The sequence below is a fragment of the Hippocampus comes genome, unplaced genomic scaffold (genome assembly GCF_001891065.2).
Source record: "Hippocampus comes isolate QL1 unplaced genomic scaffold, H_comes_QL1_v1.1 scaffold205, whole genome shotgun sequence".
Lineage (NCBI taxonomy): Eukaryota > Metazoa > Chordata > Actinopteri > Syngnathiformes > Syngnathidae > Hippocampus > Hippocampus comes.
Genome location: NW_017804874.1, coordinates 819472 through 834185, shown reverse-complemented (window position 1 = coordinate 834185; position 14714 = coordinate 819472). Strand labels below are relative to the sequence as shown.

At 42.6% G+C, this 14714-nt stretch overlaps 2 protein-coding genes across 3 annotated transcripts in view; one reads left to right on the top strand and one right to left on the bottom strand.

Annotated features, from left to right (window-relative positions):
- Positions 1 to 7147, top strand: part of si:ch211-112f3.4 (EF-hand and coiled-coil domain-containing protein 1) — an 8199-nt gene extending 1052 nt beyond the window's left edge. The window contains exons 2-9 of the mRNA XM_019879495.1: positions 696 to 1125; positions 1218 to 1352; positions 2116 to 2180; positions 2673 to 2817; positions 2941 to 3100; positions 6464 to 6580; positions 6724 to 6790; positions 6885 to 7147. Of these exons, the coding sequence (XP_019735054.1) occupies positions 696 to 1125; positions 1218 to 1352; positions 2116 to 2180; positions 2673 to 2817; positions 2941 to 3100; positions 6464 to 6580; positions 6724 to 6790; positions 6885 to 7054 (1289 nt within the window). The 3' untranslated portion in view covers positions 7055 to 7147. The remainder of the gene's footprint in view (positions 1 to 695; positions 1126 to 1217; positions 1353 to 2115; positions 2181 to 2672; positions 2818 to 2940; positions 3101 to 6463; positions 6581 to 6723; positions 6791 to 6884) is intronic.
- Positions 4209 to 14714, bottom strand: part of slc41a1 (solute carrier family 41 member 1) — a 51798-nt gene continuing 41292 nt past the window's right edge. Inside the window, exons 11-13 of one of the 2 annotated variants that reach the window (XM_019879516.1) lie at positions 14053 to 14201; positions 12586 to 12789; positions 4209 to 4219 (exon numbers count right to left, since the gene is read on the bottom strand). In XM_019879516.1, coding sequence (XP_019735075.1) covers positions 12604 to 12789; positions 14053 to 14201 — 335 coding nt within the window. In that variant the 3' untranslated portion in view covers positions 4209 to 4219; positions 12586 to 12603. Of the gene's footprint in view, positions 4220 to 9427; positions 12790 to 14052; positions 14202 to 14714 lie in introns of those variants that run through there. The other variant, XM_019879508.1, reaches the window with a different exon arrangement.

Below are 14714 nucleotides of genomic sequence, written 5' to 3'. Positions count from 1 at the left end.
CTAACGTTAAATTCTCGAATATGTTTGTGATAATCTGTGTCATGGGGAAAACATCGGGTGTTGGGAGTATGCATGGGAAATGTAAGGAGTAAAACCAAAACGTCAAAAAATATATACAGTATATTGTACATAATTAAAACACGGTCATAAATGACCAATACCTGAAAAACCTACTTAAGTGTTGCGAGCAAATATTTTTACTTTGCTACTTCCCACCATTGCTTTTGACTTATTATTACTATCTGTCGTTTTTTCTACAATATTAGTGGCATACAAAAATAAGACCAATCCCAAAAGTGCAAGTTGAAGTTACAAAATATTGTGTTTGCTACACCTCTAGTGATCAAATAGAAGTGTCAAACTCATTTTCATCGCAGTCTTCATTGTAGTTATGGGTTCTGTCAGAGGACTATGACTTTAAACACCATTACATGGTCAATGTATGTCAAACATATACAACAGACTTCATTTGAAAACAGCAAGCACTTCACCCCATGTCCTAAGAACATACTTCTTAGTATCATCAAAGTTGTGATTTTGTAGTCATGTTTTAATGAAGCAGAGTCATTAATGGATCGAGCAGTGTATTATGGTTCTATTTTGAACATGCCAACAAAAGCAGAATATGAAGATCATTTTTAGTACTGCCATATCTTTATCAGTTCACCTCTCCTCCTTTCTTTTGTCATTCTCAGAAGAGTTAGCAGCTCTGAGGGAGTTGGTGGAGGACCTCCGATCAGCACTGCAGGGTAGTGACGCTCGCTGTTTGGCCCTTGAAGTGGCTCTGAGACGAGAGAGGGGCGCCACGCAGTCAGCTCCCATCTGTGTTTCATCGCCCACAACTTCCATTTCCCTCATACAAGGCAAACTGGTCCCAACACGGCGGATTAAAGGACACTTAAATGTTGCTGGAGGAAATGGTGGGAGGAGGTTGTGGAGAAGATGGGACATGAGGGACCCCCTTTTAAGAGAGTTGCAGCTGATCCGTTCCTCGCGTGATGGACAGCTGGAGGAGGCCATCAAGTTTAATGAACGTCTGGAGGAAGAGCTGCGATGGGCATACCAGGAAGTGAGCAAGCTTCAGGGAGTGGAATCTGCGCTCAGGAGGGAGAACATCCAAATTAGGTTGGATATGGGTTCAATCACAGGGGATTCAAATCAGCAACTGATATCTTCAAATGTGTAAATGTGATGTATTCAAATGTAACCTTGATCAGGCGACGAGCGGAGGAGGCCAGGGAGGCTTTGAGCTTGGGCCTTGAGCAGGTGCGAATGATTCAGGAACAAGCTGAATCTGTGCCACAGCTTCAGTCGAGGATCAACCAGCTGGAGAGTGAACTGCAACAGTACAGGTATGTTTGCGTTTGTGAGTGGAAGGGTTCTAATTTTGTAGACTGCACACATGTGCTCGGGTGGAAAAATGGGCACATTTTCGTGCATGTGCAACTTTCTTTAGTATGTTTGGAAATTCGGCGCTACGTCATGCTAGGCTTTCCGCCAGACGGCGGGCGTGTTCTTTTATACACCCCCCAATGCACATGACAATTTGGTGGCTGAAGTTAGACTAAACATGAGACCCACTGAAAGCAGGTCTAAGATCTGGCGAAGGTGGTGTAACACCATTCTGGTCGATTTGATCGTGAGGTTGGCGAACAGATTCTGAGCTTTGTGGACCTATGTGGATGATATCATCATAAGGCAAGACAAAGCAGGGCAGCTTTATTCATACAGCACATTTCAGACATAAGGCAACCCAATGTGCTTCACAAAAAAACCTACAAGCATTTACAAACACAACAGTTAACATTCAGAAGCGTATTTCATTCACAAACATGACAACATCTTGGATCGAACCTTCTGAGTCATTGTAGAAGTCATTTCATTGAACGCATTATTATTATTGTCATCTTTAGTCACACCCCTGGCCGCAGCACAGCTACGGGTGAAAGTGTTTAGGCGAGTGCCCCCTTCACAGCGGCCAAAATAGGGCCCTGTGAGTTTGTTTACACATTAAGTTACGCATCATTTTGATCATGAACGTACTGCACATGGAGTGTGACAGAGCATGGGTACCGAATATGATTTGAAATACAGTGTGTTGTCTTCCTCCTTCAGATCCGGCTGCGTTTGTCTTCCTGAAGCTGCCTCGGCAAGAGGAGTAGAGTCAAACTGTAAGACAGGTAAGGAACTGATTCAAAATGAATAAGATATCCTTTATTTGTCCCACACTGGGGAAATTTACAGTCTTCAGCAGCAAGATTGTGAAAGAAAGAAGAAAGAAGAAAAACAAAGTGTTTGCATTCACAAAATAAATGTACACCGTTCAATTAAGTGCAATATAAATATCAATCACAAAAGAATGTGATCAACAATGGTAAAACCAAATCCTATAGCACAAAAATAATGACTATATTCTAGTTATTGTTAAAGGTATAGTTTTTCTGTGAATATCTGCGGGTGAGTTCCCCCCCAAAAAAAAGAAAAAAATCAGCTCATAATGCCGTGCTGTGCTACAGGAAGTCATTTGCTCCTTTGCCTCCTGTTATTGTGCGAACAGTTGGCTTTTTGCTGGCGATTTTTAACAATTTTTCATTTCTTTCAGTGCGCATCTTTGTACATGCGGGCTTTAATGCACATCAAATCTCAAAAGTAACAACTTGGATTGTTTGCAGATGCCGAGTGTCTTCAGAGAGCAGTGGAGGGAAGAGCCGCCTCTGATGAAGAAGAGGAAGGTGACAAGGACTTGGGCGATGAAGGACAGCGCTGCCTTTTTGAGGTGAAGAAGCACATGAGCCCATCCCCCGGCTGGGGCAAAGGGTTAGCTCATTTTTAACATCTCAGTCCAAAGCACAAAGTCTGCCTTTGCTGTCTTTCCACCAATTTGGCATATAGAACTGTAGAAAACACGTCACCGCACTCCTTTTCTGCCTGTTCTTAAAGGTGTCCGAGTCACGTGGTCCATCAGATCCTCTCAAAGGGCGACCTGCATGACAGCCACCTCAGCGGTGATTCGAAGGGCAACAGGGGATGCTGCAGCTGGCAGCGACCAAAGGAAGATCTCCCTGCAGGCAGCAAAGGCTGTGAGCAGAAACTTGGTGATGTAAGCAAGGAAAACATGATTTTAACATTTTGCACAGTAGGATAGTAACTTGGCCGATTCCACAAACTGTTAATGTTGAGCTCCTGCAAGTATCAACTTCGTCAAAGAAAACTTGGCCACCTGTAGGAATAATGAAACAGAAACCAGCAAAGAGTTTTGGGTCTTCATAAAACAAACATTGCCAAAGCTCATAATGTGTGTATTTGGAAGGCCAGGGCTATTGATAAAAACGATCTTCTGAATAGGGTGTTTAAAAAAGTTAAGCCCCTGTCAAAATAATTACTTTTGCTTCTTTCAGTGAGGTCTGGAATCCCGATTATTGTATATTGTGTGACTAGAGAGAGAGATCATCAGTACCAGTACTAGCTTTCCACATGCAGATCTTTTATATTGTGAAGGGAATGTCACTTTAAGATAGCGTAATTTTCGAGGGAATCAAAGTCTCAGCCCTCCGCTGACTCATTTTTGTCTCTTCCGAAGCCTGTTATTAAACAGGTCAGTGCAAGTTTGACACACACTGTCCTCTTCTAAAGTTTTACTTCCATTGGTGAATGCACCATTGTTCATTCAAAGAAAAATACTCTTAACAATTTTTTTTTCTGTCACAAAATATCTTATAGCTTTATATAGCTTTATAAAACATGTCAATTAACGCTTACAAAGAAAGCAAAAGAAATCCACAGTTGGATCTTCTAGTTTCTATGAAGAGGTATTGGGAAGTAGTAGCTTTGTGGTTTTACTTATTGTTTTTGCATCCATCATTTGGACATAGTAAAAAAGTAAATAACAGTTACGATACAGTTAGAAGGATGATGCACCTCCCCAGGAAAGAAAAAAAAACCCTAACTTTGTGGATGTGTGGTGCACAGGGCAAGGAAGAAGAACCCACTACATGTTGTTGCAGTACTACATGTATGAAAAACACTGATAGGCCATCAACATAAAATCAAAGGAAAAACAGTAAGTAAGGCGGTTACTCTCTTATTTCGAAATTACATTCAGAGATGACACATAACTACTAAACAGCAAACCAACGAGAACTAATTTCGTGCATTTCACAAAAATCAACTCTCTCAATGATTGTAATATTATACTATGTTTGTTCTGTGTGTGGGCGGCCTGGTGGGCAACTGCTTAGCACGTCGGCTACACAGTGCAGAGGTGCAGGGTTCGATTTCGGCTCCGGCCTTACTGTGTGGAGTTAGCATGTTCTGCCCGTGCCTGCGTGGGTTTTCTCTGGGTACGCCGGTGTCCTCCCACTTTCCAAAAACATGTATGGCACGTTAATGGAACACTCCAAATTGTCCCTAGGTGTGAGTGTGGATGGTTGTTTGTCTCTGTGTGTGCTGTGATTGGCTGGCAACCGGTTCAGGGTGTCCCCCGCCTACTGCCCGAAGACAGCTAGGATAGGCTCGAGCAACCCCCGCGACCCTTGTGAGGATAAAGTGGATCGGAAAATGGATGGATGGATGGATGGATGGATGTTCTGCGTGTCCTCCCCAAATGAATAGGCTTACTCACTCACCTGTATAATCAAGTGCAGGGCATTCAAGTTCACTCTCATTTGATGAAGGAGTCAAACAAAACTGTCCAAGCCATCATATGCGTTTGCAACCTTAATATGTCCGTGTTTTCGGAGGACACAAATTTTAGCAACTCCTCATGTGCTTTTTACGAACTGCCAACGGTTCTTGTGAAGACAAAAAAAAAAATCATTGTTGTTTGTGTACTTACAGTAAACTGTAACTGTAAGAACTGTAAAACTGTCAGAGTAGTTCTGGCAGCTTCAGCACTAATAACCGTTGTTTGCTACCTAGTGGTGACAACTTAAAAACAACCAGGTACAATATGGTTGTTTTCAAAAATAATTGAGGTGTCAAGGCAAGTTAAGGCACCAGCTGAACCATCTTCATTCCTATCAACCATCATCTTACACTTGACGTTTGGACCTCGTTACAGTTTCAGTGACGTTGCCACACGATGCAAGACAATTCCAGAAAGCTCGCAATATATGTAGCTTTTTTGTTGTTGTTTTTTTTAAGCAGCCACGATTGCAACCACAACAGTCATCGTATCGTGCAATGGGGAGTTAGATAGCGAATCATTTGTTTTGATTTGCGTCTATGCCGGGCGTCAAAATATATGACTCATCCGGGCCACGACGCAAAGAAGGTTGAGCGTAGCTGATACATTACAGTAAACAGTATATTGGTTTGAGAGTGTCACAGTTCGAAGACACACTGAAAACTGATTAATTCACACACACATAGACACGAAATAAAAACTCCTTCACAAAAATTATTTACAAAAAGCGCACCGACAAAGTATGAACAGAAATCGCTGGTCAGCAATAACCAGCGAAAAACAAGACATGAACAAAAAGCGCTTGCAAAAGGCAAGGAAATAGTTCAATTGAGAATACCAAATGAAATGACAAGAGTCCAGTTCACTCGACAAAAGAAAAACCACACCAGATGACTAAACAAAGACTATACTTTCATAAAACGTGGAACTAAGAGAACAAGAACTACTATAACGACAGTGAGAGGTCCAGAAAACAAACAGTTGAGCAAGAGCAGCACAAGGGCCAATAATCTGACCAACTGCAGGCAGCTTGTCAGTCCTTAAAAAGGCTGCTAATGATCATGGGCAGCAAGTGTGCACACTGGAGGAAAGGCTCTCGTCTGCCACCTGCTGGAGACAAACAAGAACAGGACCATGATATAGAGCAGAGGTCCCCAACCTTTTTTGCCCATGGACCAGTTTCATGTCAGACAATATTTAAAGGCCGGATAGATACAACAATATAATATGATACGACCTGCATGAAAAGTGTGGTATTTTCGAAACACAATAATTAACACGAATCATGACACAAGGAATGTCCTATCTGGCCGCAACATTCTCTGGTCGCTATGGTAACGTTTTAACGTGCCTTCAAAATAAGATACTCCACAAATAAAAAGTGTATGAAAAATACGACTCACCATCGCTGCTGATTATGCAGAGTAGGCTTGGTGCGTGTGATCTCCCGTTGAGATAAAGGCGTATTTGAAATATGACTCCTGATACTGCGTCAAGTGACATACTGCTGACTGATATAAAAGAGAATCTGGTAATTTTTCAAAGTAAAACATCTTTCAGATTCCGAAATGAATAAAACGGAAGGGATGTAAGTTATTTATTCTTTCTGTGCAGCCAGGCACCAAATGACCGGTCTGCGGCCCGGCGGTTGGGGACTCCTGATGTAGAGTGTTTACAAACTATACTAAAACACAAATATTGGCAACCCCCTTTTGACTTGACTCCAACTTTTTTTTTTTTTTTTTTTTTACTTTATTTTTCAATATTCCTCCTTGTTAGAGGCCGGATCCAGAGGACGACAAGACAAGTCTGGAAGGGACAGAGAGGGAGAAGCTCTATTTGATGGAGGGAAAGTTCAGAGATGCCCTCGTGTTACTTCTGCAGCTACGCAATAAGGTAACCCCCCTCGACCACTCCCTCCCTCAGACCGATGCATCGCTTGTTGTCATCGAGGGATTATTGATTCACAACTTTGTTGCAATCACATTGATTTAATTTCACGAAACTTATCCCTAATGAACGTTTTCTTGCCTGTGTAGAAGTTGTCCCGCAGGGAGCTGGGGAGCATCATGATGGATACTCTTGATATGTGCAGTAATGGAGATGGTAAACTAGTTCTGATTTTTTTTTTCAAATACTCGGCCATTGTTTTTTTTGTTTTTTTTAACTCAGTTTTGTGCTTTTTTTTTTCTTTGTCTAGGTCCACCCCAGGTAGTGCAGGTCGCTGATGCCCTCTACGTGCAGTTATCCTCCACTGATCATATTACAGAAGGAGGCGAGGCCAAAGGAGATGAGAGGGAAGGCAAACGGCTGCTTCCATCATCAGGACATCAAACAAGCAGCACCAGCCCACTCGTCATTTCCTGTTAACTAAGCTGAACTTTCTTTCACACAGTAATATCACTTTTGCAGCAACATAAATGTTACCCAATCTATACAATGTTCCCTTTCATTTTATTATTTAATTTAATGTTTATTTTTCCTTCAGGAAACACATATGGGTGGGGGGGGGGGCTTTTCGTGCACAATGCAAGTTGTGTGCAATATGCAGTCAAACTGTACATATGAGCGGAGTTAGAAATGGACATTTGCGCCGTTGTGGGATTGAATGAAGCCAACATTATTCCCAGCGACTCAGGAGTGGCTTGTCTCATTCACATTTTGCGTAAAAAAATGTTTAAAAAGAACTCCACTAAGATATCCACATGTGGACAATGTAAAGCTGGTTACTGCAAAGTGGACACTTGGAGCCTGCCTTCACCCCCCAATTGTGTGTTCTGGAAACATCTGGAAAGAACACACACACACACACACACACACACACACACACACACACACACACGTGCCACAGGCAGAGGGGTGTATATAAAAATGTTAAAGATGACAATAATAGTAATAATACATTAAATGAATTGATTTTTACAATGATTCAGAGTGAATGATGCATGTTGTTCATTTTTAGGAATGAAATACAATAACATTTGGAAACACATTTCATACAAACAATGACAATGACATCCGCCACACCTATCAGCGGAGTGCACTGTCTGTGGTCACAAACAGAACCATGACAGTCTGTCTGCCTGTGTCTCGATCAAATCCACCAAAATCGTGTTACAGCACCTGCGGAACAACTTTCACATGGTTTTACCTGGTCAAATATCTAGTCTACCCTCTGTCACCAAATTGTAGGGTGCGCTGGGGGGGTCAGAGAAAACACCCTCAGTCCGCCGGAAGGCCCAGCGAGACTCAGCGAGTTCTGCTAAATTCCCAAACATGGTAAACTAGACATGGCCCTGCCAAGAAAATGAAGATACACCATTTTTTTTTTGTTTTTTTGCGAAAATAGGGCGAAAATAAGCTAATGAACTTCCTAACCACTTTTAACTCAAATTTCAAAGTGTTTGTGCTGCTTATATTTGAGACATACCTCAAATCTGTCATTTTTATCTTAAAATGTACAAAAGTCAAATGTGTGTGTCCATTTTTTTAGTTGTATGTAACATAACAACAACAGTACATGAGTGGATGACAGAATGGTGTTTTTGAATGTTGCAGAGGTACAGGAGGTTCAATCCCAGCTCCGGCCTCCCTGTGTGGAGTTTGCATGTTCTCCCCGGGCCTGCGTGGGTTTCCTCCAGGTATTCCGGTTTCCTCCCACATTCCAAAAACATGCATGGCAGGCTGATTGAACACTCTAAATTGTCCCTAGGTGTGAGTGTGAGCGCGGATGGTTGTTTGTCTTTGTGTGCCCTGTGATTGGCTGGCAACCAGTTCAGGGTGTCCCCGCCTACTGCCCGAAGACAAGTGGGATAGGCTCCAGCGACCCTTGTGAGGATAAGCGGATCAGAAAGTGGATGGATGCTGTATTTGTTTAAAAGTCCAATAATTAGTATCCTCGTACATCCCCAACATTAAATTACTGTGACTAATAAATGCCTAATCGTTTTCAAAACATGGTGAGTGGCCAAATCATACTGTACAACAGTGCAACAGTAGGATATTTGGACAGAGTACTATAATATTTCCATCCATCCTATTTCTGATTTGCTCACAAGGGTCGCGGGGCGTGTTGGAGCCTATCCCAGCTGTCTTCGGGCACTAAGGGGACACCCTGAACCGGTTGCCAGTCAATTGCAGGGCACACAGAGACAAACAACTGTCCGTGCTTACAATTACACCTAGGGACAATTTAGAGCAGGGGTGCCCAACCGGTCGATCGTGGACTGGTCCCAAGCCTATCGCGAGGACCGGGAGGGGGAAATAGGGACCACCCCCCCCCAAAAAAAAAAAAAAACCCCAGACGATTTGTGTGTCTGTAGGTTTAGATTTCAATCATTTTCAGGGACGTTACAGCTGTTGCTCATCGTGGCGTGCGTGCATATGTGTGCATGGTTGTGCCCCCGCATGCGTGTGTGTTTGCTTGCACATTCGCGATCAGGTCAATCGCGGGAGGTTGGGCACTTCAAAAGTCGATCTTTGGTCAAAAACGGTTGGGCACCCCTGATTTAGAGTGTTCCATTAACCTGCCATGCGTGTTTTCGGAATGTGGGAGGAAACCGGAGTATCCGGAGAAAACCCACGCAGGCACAGGGAGAACATGCAAACTCCACACAGAGAGGCCGGAGCCGGAATCAAGCGCTGCACCTCAGCACTGTGAGTCCAACCAGTCAACCAGCGGGCCACCGTTGTCTGTGACTAAATATACTGTATTTGAAAACAGAAGACAATAGCACAGTTGACTGGTATGAAACAATACAGTCCTTTATTCCCAGCAAGTCAGGAAATAACCCACAGGAAACCCACAAGCTTCAGCCCTGGTGAGACGATACATGCCCTCCACTCCCCCCAATTCTCATTATTATTATTATTATTACTATTTTGCCTCTTCTGCAACAAATGTGACATGAGACGGAGGTCATGGTTTCATGTGGATTGTGACAGGCTGAGACCCCATCTGGTTCCTTGAGAGTTCAATGGGGTTGAAGCACTGAGGTTAAAAAGGCAGTATGTGGGTTTTGGTTGGATGTTGTAGATTGCACAACAGTCTAGAATTACATGAGACACTGCGTATTTTCAGGGTGTCTGGTATTTGACAGATGCCATATTTCTTTTGTTTCTGGCCATCTTGATCCCAGGCCCTCCTGGACATGTGTACCCAAATTACTGAGGCGTTGGCGCAGAGTGTACATAAATTGATGCTACCACTCCTCCACTACAGCTGCATCACACTAAGTTACAGTATTACATTACATTGCATATCATAATCAAGGTATTGTAAATCATTGATTAATCGGGGCTATTTTAAGGCACTCGGCTGTTGATTGGTTACAGAAAGTTGAGCTTGGCTCTCAGAGAGGTTAAGGCCATTCTATGTCATCATTAGGCACCATGCAACATTTCACCACGATTGTGGCAAGCAGGAAAACAAAACTACTGTCCATTTGCAAATAAAACACAAATTTGCCCAAAAAAGAAGGAAAAACAATTACACCGGGGCGACAAAGAAACAGAGCCATAATGACAGGGCACAATAAACAATCTTATATATAGAATAAATATAGTATGTACAAATTGCTTCGTGTGCTTCTAATAATAAATAGACAAAACTGTTATCTGCCCTCTTATAGAAGTATACACAACTCGCCATTACCATAGAGTAGAAGGCTGGCACCTGTTCAGTAAGAAGGTTGAGGAAAAAAAGAGAAAGGACTGAACAGATGTATGAATATGACACCTCACACAAAATGCAGTAACCACCCCTCCGCCACACACACACACACACAAAAAAAAAAAAAAATCACATGTCCCCTGTCCCCGTGGTGAATTTGAACCGGGACAAAAAAAAAACAAAAAAAACTCAAAGCATCAACGAATCACTCTGGCGCCCTCTAGTGTCGATTTAGCAAATTGCAATACTTGGCGTTGTGGCCCAGCCCAAGAGTTCAAACGAAGAGGTGAAAAAAAAACAAACAACCAAAACAAAACTCAACTTTAACATCACACTTTCTCCCGAAAACCATTCAAGAATCCAAACAAAAGATTGAGAGACAATTTTTTTTTCACATTCATAGGATGTGCACCGCACATGAACACTTCTGGCCCCTTTGAGGTAACGCAGAAGTCTGAGAAGTGGCAAAGAATTCAAGAATCTCATGCAAGTTTTAGCTTGGACACCTCGTATCTGGAATTTTTTGTTGCTATTTTCAATTGGTCAAAATACCACTTTGGTTTCTCATGATAAATTGCATTTCATCCTTCCTACTCAGTTTTACCAAAACAAAGAGAGGGAAATGAAAATCGGGGGCAATGATTGGAAAGGAGATTGTGGTTCGATTCTATTTTTCTGACTCCAAATTTTGGGTCAGGGTTTTGCCAGAGTCATGAAATGTGTGTGATCCCTCACTAAGCCACTTCTTGAGTAGCAAAAGCATTTTATAAAAGAGGTTCTTTTTCCGAGCTTTCTTGCCATCATTCAGTGTAACCAGACGGATATATTGTCAACAGTTTTAAAGATAATTGACTTCAATTAAATGCTTTGCTCGTCTTGAAAAACTTCCTGTTTCGCAACATCTGGAAAGAACACACACACACACACACACACACACACACACACACACACACACACACACAAAAGGATGATGTCAAACCTCCATGAAAAATTCAACGCAAATGCTTTTTGTCATTCTCTGAACTGCCTGGAAGCAGCGACTCTCAAATTGGTTCTATGAGGACTGATGGTGAATCTTTGGTGCTGTTTTAGCGAATGGACCAGGCCGCAAGTAATGATGGCTACACACAAGGCAGGCCTTAAAAATGATGCGGGGACCTACAATACAAAGAAAAAAAAACCCAACAAACTAAACTTGCCATCATGCAGGTCGGCTCTTGCAAGCACATCCTCAGCCACAATAATGTTGCGAGCGCATGAAGGTTTAGTGAGCTGCGCTCCGCAGGTTTCTTAAGCCTCTTGTTTTGGGGCAAAGGTGTGACTTGCACGACACAGCAACTGGCCTGCTTCAGCACAGAAAGGCCAGATTGTTTCCCAAGTTGGTACAGGACCCCACCGGCTGCCCGTTTCTCTGTATGATACGCGTGTCATTGTCTTCATGCCAAAGAATAATCAGGCTTAGGCTTCAGTTTCATAATTGTGTTTGGAACATTTGGTCAAAAACGGGACGTTTTGAAACCTGAAGTCTAGGAGGATAGAGGGTGAAGTTGTTTTGAAAACAGCCGGCGAATAGGATCAAAACTCATGGACTGACCAGAATCAAACCACAATTTTATGGGTTGTGCAAAGGGTTTAAATTGCCACATTTCTGGTTCCATTTCGTGGTAAAACAGCATCGATCTGCTGTCCTAAGAGGAAGGAAAAAACAGACTTGGAGCAACAGTAGCCACATGTACTCTTCTAAAGCACTAAAGCATTTCAATGATTTCAAAGAATTTCAAGACAAAGCACTTTGTGATTAAGTCATAATGGCTTGTTAGGGTTTATTTTATTTTTTAATTTTTTTGCTTATTTTTCTTGGATTTGTTGCAAGGTGATCACGTAAAAATGGATTTGCGGGCTAGTTTCCCCATTGAAAATAATGAGGAATAAATAGCCTTTCAAAACAGAATCGATATCAACTTACATCAAACGGATTATTTACCCCTAAGAATCATTTACAATCGTACAACAATAACAGAGTCAGGGGACTCCGTTATGAGGCAAAAAGAAAAAAAAAAGTTTGTTGGGCTGAGTAAGACAAAAACAGTTTCCAATGTGTCCACATTGAAACAGCCTCCGAGTGCGCCCGGTCGTCATTGAACTGGAGCACCGCATCTTCAATCAGAACCCTCCGAGGGATTAGCCCTTTCGTCGGAAAACATCCAGTTTCCCCATCATCGATGTCCACGTGTGCAAGGGAACTGACTCAGTTTCCCAAATTGGAGTCTCTGTCACCAATGAAAAAGCGCATGTGGAAGCAGAGGGCGAGGAAGCCGGTTCCTAGCAGGTCACCGAGAGCAGTCAGGTAGGGAATAGAGAAGTTGTCGGGGTCCATCCCTCGGCCCCACATCCAGTGGACCATCCAGTCCGCTAGGTAGAGCAGGATCATCACCTGCAAGACAACAAGCAACAGTCAATAGGCAAAAGGTAACAAAAGCCTCGTTCCCTGTACGTACTATGCTTTCCACACCCTATGCATGTTTTCTGTTTTTTAGTCTCAAAAAGTTATGAAAGTGGACCAATAGCCCACTCTTTATCCACAGTTGTACTGGACTGTGACATGTTGTGTGGTGATACATACAATGCTGACAGTCGAATGGTTCGCTTTTGGGATGTGTGATGTAAAATTATACAAAATGGTCATGCGAGTTTCAAATTGCAATCTGAATCGCTGATTTGGGTTCAAGCTCCCACTTGAACTTCTTTCAAATGAACTTCGTGAACGCGAATGAGTGACCCGGCCAAGAGAGAGCAGGCGAGAGCTGCTGGACAAAACATCAGCGAGAGGTGAGTCTGGGAGTCATCATTGCATCAGTGTGTGCATATTTATAACAAACGGCGAGTTCAAAAAGACATGAAACAGTTTGACTGTCCAATTTAAGCGCATTGCACATCGTCTGCTTGTCAGGGTTAAATGACAAAGTTAGGAAAGAATACTTTTACATTCGGGTTGGGTATCGATTTGGATTTCCACAATTCATTCGATTCACAAGGGCCCAATTCGATTTGCGATTTACAAACATTCAATTCGATTTGTGATACACGATTCACTTTGATTGATCTTCAAGTCAGTTAAGGTATTAGTTCACGGAATACCAATTTGACTTTCAGATTGGAAGACATTCTCAAAAGAAACAAAGCTGTAATCAGTAGAAACTTCTTGCATGAGTAAAAATTGGAATTTTGACATCAGGATTTGAACCCAATGCAGTGACATTAATCATGAATGTTTTATTCAGGGGTCGGCAACCCAAAATGTTGAAGGAGCCATACTGGACAAAAAAACAAATACAGTATTTCTGGAGCCGCAAAAAAACAAAAGCCTTCTATAAGCCTTGTAATGAAGGCAACACATGCTGTATGCATCAATATTAGCCTACTATCAAAATGACTAAGTTGGCTACAAATACACAATGAGTGTATTTTTGTGGGCGACTTATGCGACGGTCGTGGTTTCCCTCAAAATAATTCTTGTACAGAATAGAATAAGGCAGCATGGGTCTGTCTTGATGAAACAATTAAAAGAAAATCCACAGCACTGAATAGCGCTCCCCAAGCGGTTTTTAGTGACTTGAGCATGTCCGATGGAATCCTCCCTGAATTAATCAATGCCTCTTGATTTCCTGGGAAACACACGCTTGTTTTACATGTTCACCTGCAGCAGCGCAGCACCCAGGTAGAAGGTGATGAAGACGGGGGTTAGTGTGGTATGTCCCCCCCTCAGTGAGTTGATGGTGTAGAGGAAGACAAGGTGACCAGGGGCGACCAGGAGGAAGAGCACACGTGCTGAACGGGAGTTCACAGCTAGGAAGCAAGGAGTGGGCGGGGTTAGCATCAACTCACCACTTCAACCTTATATCTATCTATCTGTGTGTGTGTGTGTGTGTGTGTGTGTGTACATATATACATATACATATACACACACATATATACATATACAGACATATTTTACACACACACACACACACACACACACGCACACACACACACACACACACACACACACCGTAACCACGCTCTTTTTAAAAAAAAATCTTTTCAACACGTCAGCTCACAATGGAACGCTACACGAAGATGCGTCACTTCCTTGTCTACCCGAGGAAGCGTCACTTCCTCGTGTAAGGAAGGCGAGAGGAGTCAAGTGGCGCATTCAAGTGCGCACAGTTTGGTCGAGAACCTATTTTCGGTCGTAATCCGAGGCATAAAACTCGAAATTTTTGGTCGAAAAAAGAGACGTTCAAAAACCGAGGTTTGACTGTGTGTGTGTGTGTGTGTGTGTGTGTGTGTATATATATATATTAGAGTGGTCCATTTTGG